This window comes from Amaranthus tricolor, chromosome 3 (genome assembly GCF_026212465.1).
Source record: "Amaranthus tricolor cultivar Red isolate AtriRed21 chromosome 3, ASM2621246v1, whole genome shotgun sequence".
In the NCBI taxonomy this organism is placed as follows: Eukaryota; Viridiplantae; Streptophyta; class Magnoliopsida; order Caryophyllales; family Amaranthaceae; genus Amaranthus; species Amaranthus tricolor.
In genome coordinates this window covers 34,147,538-34,156,620 of record NC_080049.1, presented here as the reverse complement: position 1 = coordinate 34,156,620, position 9,083 = coordinate 34,147,538, and the positions used below count along the sequence as shown (strand labels likewise).

Here is a 9,083-nt window from a genome sequence, read left to right as displayed (position 1 = left end):
ATTCATCAAATTTTATTTTAAACCCATCTAACCCAACGCAAGAACTTGAAATTCAACATCGAATTAGATGAATAATTGTCAGATCTTATAAACACAATCGCAGGTGTCAGTGAAGAATACGCCTGACGGCGTTATTTTAATACCACATCATTGGGAAGCTATACACTCTCAACTTCTTCAACTCTACACTTGAAATGGAAATATTTTTGGACCATCCTACTATTCATTTTTTAAAATATTATATTTTAGTACTAAGCCATTAATTTATTATTATTTATAGTACGGTTAATTAACATTAATTTAATACTATAACAACTTGATTTTAATTAATTAAGAAATTAATTCGTAGGGTTGTGTAATATAGAATAGTTTAACACCCTCTTTTTGCTTATAAAGCAAGTTCTTTAAATGAAACTTAATCCTCTTTCTTCTTCCTTAATCATCCCCACTCAAATTCTTTTAGGGCACAATATAATTAGAATCATCAAAATTGTACATTTATCGATTGGTATGGAGATAATTAATTAAAGGTAAGTCCTTGTAATAGCGCGTTTTGATTTATAAAATCGTTTGTGATATATAATTTAAATTTATTTAGTCTTTCATATTATCTTTATAAGTTTTTCATTTTGCGATTTGAGAGCTAGGTATTATAAGTATGGGAAGGGGAAAGATCGTAATTGAAAGGATCGATAATTCAACAAGTAGACAAATAACTTTTTCAAAAAGGCGAAAGGGTTTGTTGAAGAAAGCCAAAGAGCTTGCTATTCTTTGTGATGCTGAAGTTGGAGTGATTATATTTTCCAGTACTTCTAAACTTTATGAGTATTCAAGTTCAAGGTTTGATTCTATACCCTTATTATTATTCTTCTAAATCTAGTTCTTGTCTTTTTAGACCTCAAATAATCGAATATTATTTGTATTTTTTTTCTATTTTTCAATCTTATATCTTTACTAATTGATGGTTTTGTTTTAATTCAATTTATTTTTGGTCTTTACAGTTTAATTTAAGCTAGTGTTGAACTAGGAATGAACGTACTAACACATTAATAGATTTAGTTACAAATGAAGTGATACCGATTTAATCAGATTCTGGTACACAAGCGCAAAATTACACCTTGTGAATCTTATTTTCAAAAAATATTTATAGAGAGATAGAAATGCCAAAAAATTAAATAGGTTTGTTATTAAAATAATTTTGTTGAATCCAATACTAGAACTAGTATACTTCTACAATAAACTTTCTATTCATTTGAGTTTGCACCGTATGATTCAAGTATGTGATAGCTTTTTGAGTTATATGGTTGAACTCAAAGTGACAGAGAAAAGGTAGTAAAATTTGCAATTTTACAGACTTGTGAGTTATTTCTTTAGGAGAAGTAGGGAAGTAAACCTATTATATATGGTCATTGGGCAACAACTCATTTTACAAAAGAAAAATAATTCAAAATAATTAATTTAATACTTTTGTTCCTTTGAATTTAATACAGAATAATCAAAAAGCTCTCATTTTAATTTTCATTATATCGTTAATTCAAAGGGATCGGAATGAAAAGTATGTAATTCTTTCTCCAATTACAAACTTAATTTGGTTGACTATATAGTTAGTAGTGTAGACTTTTCCTTCCCATTAGAGTTAGAGTTTCTTGCTTTCCACACCCAATACACAAGACTACCAATTCCATCACATATGACTTATTCCATCAAAAAATTTTTAGTATTGTCAATTTAAACTTAAAGCTTCTAGATGAACTCGTATAGCCTTCAATTGTGATGCATGTGATTGGCCACATGACAAATCTCTATTTAGGCAGTGTAGTTCTATTTCAAATCACCTTATTGATTAAGTATACTACTTATAATGGGTCTTTGAACGATAAGTGTTAGCTTTTGATTAAAATTTTTTTTGAAATGATATATCAGAAGTCATCATGACAGATAGTCACAAATTTATTTACTTTTATCTACTTTTGAATTTAAGTGGACATTAAATTTAACAGGACATATAAGGAGGGTATATTTTTAGCTTAAAGAAATCTCATACGATAGAACATGATAAAATCTATAATATATCATACAACTTTTAACTTTTACTATAAACTTAAGCTTTGAGTTGGAGAATATCTCATGCTATCTAGAAGTTTTTGGACATATGTTGTTGCATACTTCACTAATTGAGTAGATATTTGAAGTTGGCCATTGCTTGTGTGAGCTTTCGAGGTCCAGAAGAGCAATTGCAATAATGAAATATAAAAATTAAGACCTTTTTGTAGGACTTATTTGGTGGTTTGATTTTTTCACAAAATCAAAGCAATTCAAATTTAATTGCTTATTTTGTTTTTTTTAGTAGAAATCCACCATACATAGTCATGATCCAAACAAAATCAATGTTTTTTCGAATCAATAATACTAAAAACACAAGTTTTTTCAAATAATTTTGTAATAGTGCAAAGGTTTTTTTTTTTTTTTTTTTTTTTTTTTTTTTTTTTTTTGCATGCATACTACTTGGATTGCTCAGGGTTTACTCAAGTAGTAGCTTAGCTCTATATAGAAAGTAAGCTCATATTTCAGTTTATACACTCATATTTCAGTTTATGTATAAATATATATATATATATATATATATATATATATATATATATATATATATAATAAATGCAAACTCAATACATCATTATTATATTATACTCAGTGGATTTCGCTCATGGTAACTATGAGCAAGGTCTGAGAGGGAAGGAAGACAATAACTCATACTTATAAAGAAGAATGCGAGTAAAAAGTCACTCGGCTCAAGAAAGATCCTCAGAAAAAGTGCCTACAAGACTGCAACTACCCACAACTTGCATCTCACACCTTTGACCTTTACCAATAATTAATAAATAAATAAACAACCGGTCTTATATGAGACTGTCTCACCGTGAGACATGTCCATACAAGCGACCCATTAATAAAAAACCATTAAAAAAATGAAAACTAGAGGTGGTTTTTTTAAAAAAACAAATAAATGTAAATGATCTTTTTAAATGGTTTGGGCTAATTTAATTTAAGTCGTCTCATGGCACGAAAGCGTCAATAGAAAATTAGTAATAAATATAAATAAAAAATAATAAACATATAAATAATAGCCGTTGGTGAACGTGTCAATTGAAAAAAATTCAAGAAATGGAACTATGCCTTCTCCGTACAAACTCCAGCCCCTCAAATACCCTAAAATGAAATTTATCGAACCACAGTGAAGTAAACTACACTTACCATCAATTGTCTATTCAGTCATCGATCAGTCATTCCCATCTGGGTTTTGAACTTGTGGTAAGTAATTTCCTCCCTTTGTTATTTGATTTGCGTCTATTTCCTCATTTCATTTGTAAATTTTCACAACGTAAACCCCAAATTTGCCTGCAAATGAATGTTTTTTTTATTGGGAAAGTTAATTTTTTTCTTTAGGTGATAGAGAATTACCTAAATTCTCAAATCTTTCATTATTATGTTAATCCAAAATTCTCCAAATTAATTTTTTTATAGGTGATAATCAAAACCCTAAATTATCAAATGTTTGATCACTATGTTAATCCAAAATTTTCAAAATTAAAATTCCACGTGGTAACCTTGAGATATATATACTGAATTTTCCACGTAGTAATCAAAACTTTTTTAAAATTCACACGGTAACCTGAGATTTATCCAAATAAACCTCTGTGGCCTTTGTACCTACAAAACGTTTGGAAATGTTAAGTTAGTACAAATGCCTATGGTTCATCCAAACTCATCACATTTTCCTAAGTCTAATCCCCAATTTCTCTAAAACCCCTAAATCCCTAACCCTAATTCCCCAAATTTGAAACACAAATTCATCCAAACTCATCTCTAAAGATCATAAATTCGAGCTCTCAACTGCTGGTGGATGAAATTCGAAAGTTTCTAACCCAATTTCGTTTGGTTTACACAATAATTTTATTTGATTTAGCAATTAAAATTAAGATTTGTATTTTTAGGGAAAAATGAGATTTGGTGGAAAGATAGAAAAATTAGAATTTATGTTGTGTTAGTATAAGCTTTTGATGCATGACTTGTAGGTAAAAGGGTTTTATAGGCGTACAACAATTATATAATTCAAACGTTTTCAAACATTTTATAGGTAAAAAGATCATGAAGATTTATATGAGTAAATCTCAAGAATACCACGTAGATTTTTAAATTCTTTTTGATTATTACATAGAATATCTAATACCTTAATATTATCACGTGAAATTTCCCAATAATTTAATTTATTTCATTTAGAGAAGTAGGGGAACAATATAATAATGAAGGGATAAGATTCTCCCAACATATTTGCTGAAGAGATAGTGATTAATGGTTTTTATTTAATCTTAACTAGCTTTAGTTTGTATTTCAAGTTCCCTCTTTAGATTATTTTAGGATTAGGATGTTCTAAACAATCAGATTTTGTTCTTATTTTAAGACTGACAATTTTTTATTGGCAAATTATTCATTAATTAGAGTATTGATGAAGTTTGCATCAAATTAATTAGGTCTTATTAGTAAACTATTCATTTGTCTTATTTGAGTACTATTTTTGGTGAAGAATGTTTTCCCCCTCTTTTCCTTATCCATGAATTATCATTATCATAATCATCATACCCGGTGTATCCTGCTCATAAAGACTATAATCACTTGGTTAGGGTGTGGGGAAAGAAGAAAGACAGCAACTCATACCAATGAAGAAGAGTACGGTAAAAGAGTCCCTCGGCTCAAAAAAAACTTCAAAGAGAGTATGACTACCCAAAAGCCTACAACTTACCACACACGTTTGACCATAAAAAATATTGTCTTTAGTTGTCAACCATTCTCGAGTTTGCAATGAATGGAAACACCATATTTAATTTACTAGTCTTCACGCTAAAGGATGGTAATAATAATGTATCTTAATTATGTTTAAATTTTATTTAAATTTTCGCAAAATAAATAATGTCATTTTCATGATGAAGCTCTCAATCTCAAATATTTCACTTGTTTTTATTCAATTTTTTTTTATTTAGCAAAATTTGGATTTCTATAGTGGATGTTAGAATTTAGTTTTCCAATCAAGTATATATGATTGAACAATTTGCATACCTTAACTAGTCTAAATATAATATTATTGGCAGTATGAAATCAGTTACTGATAGATATAAGAAAGCAAAGCAAGAGCAACATCACCTCAACTCAGAATCCGAACTCAAGGTATGTTTTAATTAGTTGCCTACAATTGCTTGCTACTTCTTGCTGCCCTCCCATGCATCCTTTAGATGGTATGTTTTTTAGGCCGATACTCTATTCTTTTAAATTTGCTACATTGTAATAAAAAATTTGCTACACTGTGATAAAAAAGTTCTCTCAGGAATTACAATTTAGCAAATTCAATGCCTCAAAGGAATGTAAGAGAAGTTCTAAATTGAGATTGATGATAAAAGTTTTGTATATAGTGTCGTTGCTCAGTTTTATAGCTAATAAAACTTTTAGTAGGGTTTGTTTTGTAAATGAATGTTAGCTAGAGTTGTTGATTAGTTTGACCGGTTGAAAGTGTTAACTGATTTATTAATTGTTGTATTCAATTGTTTAGATTAGTTATGAAGATGTTTGATAAAAAATATTTATTAATTGTTGGTAAGATTAATAGGGAAAGTGGGTCAAAAATCAAAGCTAATAAAAAAAACTATTTACAATAGTTTTATTTTATTTTGGCTTAAAAAGTTAAGTTTTTTAGGTGGCTTAAAACCTTTTATCAAAAACTTTTTGATTTTTTAACTAACAAAAATATCAAAAGTTAAAAGCGAATCAAAAATCAATAAAAAGTCATTTACCAAGTTTGGTGGAAAATAGTAAGTGTTAAACTTTAATTTTTAAGCATTGAATTATTAAAGAGAATTCCATGTTTATGATGGATTCGACTTGCAAGTTAATTAATGATGGGCTAGCATGAGTAAGAATGTTATAGAGAAATACACACATGATCCTACATCTTTCAACAAGAGGGATGAGACCAACATATGACTTGGAGCTATATTCCACTTACTACCAATTGATTTTGGCTATAATCCAACATATTTGGTCAACCCTCCTGCTATGTAGGCTTTTATGCGTAAGTTATTAATATTTTATGTCACGTACATAGTGTAATATTATTGTGACGGTCAATATGAACGAACTATATTTTAATGGAATTATTCCGATAGAAGAATAACCATAAAAGCTTAAAGTTGAAACACAATTTATAAGTACTTTCAACTTTGCTAATAAATGCTCCTCTTCGACTTCGGTTATATTAATTCCATTAAAATATAGTTTGTTTGTACTTACCGGAACAAATACCTTGCACTTTGTGGTGCTCAATGCTCATCATTTACTTGAGAATTATCAATTCTTCAATTTTTTCAGATTTTAAGAACATATATTATTTATATTAGAACTTATAAAAAAAATATTTTTATTAGAACCTCATACATGCTAATACAAGATTATTAATGGCTAAGATATTAGGATAACAACTTATAATAGTTATTACTCCATAAATTTAAATCATAAATTACATAACAAATTTTGAAAAGATTATTAACTCAAAATTCATTTTATGCATGACATGTGACATAAATTTCTAATAATATTGAAATTTCTGAAGAATCAAAACTTATAATCCCAAAAGTAGCTTGTTAAATAAGCAAAAGTACAAATTGATAACCATAACAATTTACATATTGCTTATAGTTTTGGCGGCAGGAGGCTGAAATCACAAGGCAGCAGTTGCAGGATCTGCATGAAAGTCACCGGTAAAGTATACTACTGATTTATTCCAATTTTAATATTTTTTATATTCTATTTAAACCACTTGATTCTGCCGTTTAATTATATTAAATGAAAAGGTGTTATTTAATTTAGATTTTAGGCACATTACAATGGATGGGTTTGATTTTGGTAATGCAGGCAACTAATGGGACAAAAGCTCTCCGGTTTAAACATAGAGGAACTCCAATCTTTAGAAGATCAATTAGAAATTAGTCTCAGAGGCATTCGCACCAAGAAGGCAAGATATATATAAATACTTTTCATTCATTTCTTCACACTCTATAATTAGGACTATTATCTTTCTAAATTCAGGGTTATTCTTGACCAGGGGCTGACCAAAGATTTTGGAGGCCTTATTTATTTTGGCGTTATTTTTTAAAATGGGGCCTTTTATTATATCATAAGATAAAATTTTTTCCACTTTAAGAAAAATAGTTCAAGACAAAACGTTTTGTAATATTATTTTACTTCAAATATTAAAAAGGTTTATAAATAAATCACTTAAAATTTATTGTTCGGAACTAGACCTGAATAGTACCATTTAATATTTGAGGCTTCTTATTTCGAGGGGCCCTAGGTGGTCGGCTATTCGGAATACCCCAAGAACCGGTCATGTACATGACCCTGGGCCTAGGGTCTAGAGCTAGACCGGGACGCATCAATACCTCAATTCAGTAATTTTATTGTGCAGGACGTAAAACACTGCTTATAATTATAAGTTTACTTTTACCGAACATCCATTAAAAAGACTGAAATCGACATTTTATAAAAAGACCCATTTTTTACATTTTACGGAGGGCTCATAAAATATCATAAACAAATAATACTCAACATGACTTGAAATTATCTATGAAAACCTCACTGAAAACTTCATAAATAATGCAGGAACAGATTCTTACCGATGAGATACAAGAGCTTAATCACAAGGTACAATTTAATTTATAGGATTGTTTATCAATATTATATTCATGCCTTTTTGATAATTTCTTTATAGAGTATATAACATATATTAGCGCCTCAATAATGAGCTTAAGCTTTAATCTGAGTTGATTTCTTAATATGGTATTATAAGCCTAAATCATGTACATGTTTGAATCTCATTCGCACTACTTTCAAGTGGAATTATTTGGGTCAAGTATGAGGTATGAGGAGATATACATTACATTTACAATTCTAGATCAAATAACTCTTTGTTTGAGGGGTGTGATAGAACATATATATAATATCCTTCATAGTGAGACTTCAACTATTAGCTTAAACTGTTGGTTGAATTAATTTCTCGAGATTTGTGTTTTCAATTAGGGTGATATATAACTTATGATTGTAAAATAAATAATAAATCCTAGTTTTACATGTTTGTAGGGAAATATGATTCAGCAGCAAAACATGGAACTTTGCGAGAAGGTAAACCTCATTCGTCAAGCTAACATCGACCTGTATAAGAAGGTATTATCGGGTCTAATATGTTTGCTAGCAAATTCATGAAAATGATTAATGTTATGTTTGGGAATAATGATTTCATTTGTAAACCTAGCATTGGATCAATTAAGTGTTTGAAAAATCAAAAAATTTCAAATTTAGATTTGGATCAATTTCACATTCGTTTTCAAAGTAGTTAAAGTTGAAAATTTAATAATGACTTGTCTAACCTCTTTATTTTCAAAGTCCTCATTTATAATTCCATAATGCCATGTGGTAATAATGATTTCATTTGGAAATTTGAAATTGACTTAAATTTATTATTTGGCAAATTAAAAATTTTCAAATTTGAATTTATTCCACCATTGTCTTTAAAGTAATTAAAGTTGAGAATTTGAGAATGACTACACAAACTTTATCATTCACAAATTCTTCATTTATAATTTTATAATTAAAATTCATTATTTGAAATGAAATACTTGTTTCCAAACACTACATGATTGACATTAAAAATGTGAAATAAAATACATGTTTCCCAAACACAAGCTAGATTATGTATTGATTAGCCTATTTATAATCTTGATTATTTATGAAGTTATCTTTTTCCAGCTATGTAACCTAGGAAACATGAACGATACCATCAGCAATGGTTCCTTGATTCCAACCAATGGTTTTAGCACCAGTGAAGATCCTCAGGAACTCATACATCTTCGGCTTAGCCATCTTGGACGACTCAGAAATCTCACACCTTTGGGTCCTGCTCCTGCTTTAGGGTAATCTTTACTCCCTCTACAATGTTTTTAATCTATACTTCTCGGATTCTTTAAATTTCTTACATCACACAA

The 9,083-nt window shown here is 28.9% G+C and overlaps 1 protein-coding gene across 1 annotated transcript; it reads left to right on the top strand.

Moving 5' to 3' along the window:
* Positions 1 to 658: 658 nt before the first annotated feature.
* Positions 659 to 7,072, top strand: LOC130808651 (MADS-box transcription factor 27-like). The gene is made up of 4 exons (XM_057674105.1): positions 659 to 840; positions 5,145 to 5,220; positions 6,742 to 6,803; positions 6,958 to 7,072. The coding sequence occupies exons 1-4, from the start codon at positions 659 to 661 to the stop codon at positions 7,070 to 7,072; spliced, it is 435 nt and encodes a 144-aa protein (XP_057530088.1).
* The last annotated feature ends 2,011 nt before the right edge of the window (positions 7,073 to 9,083 follow it).

Coding starts and splice junctions, on each gene's coding strand:
- LOC130808651 (XM_057674105.1), top strand. CDS start 659: ATGGGAAGGGGAAAGATCGTAATTGAAAGGATCGATAATTCAACAAGT. Junction 841..5,144: donor TATGAGTATTCAAGTTCAAG/GTTTGATTCTAT, acceptor TATTATTGGCAG/TATGAAATCAGTTACTGATA. Junction 5,221..6,741: donor ACTCAGAATCCGAACTCAAG/GTATGTTTTAAT, acceptor TATTGCTTATAG/TTTTGGCGGCAGGAGGCTGA.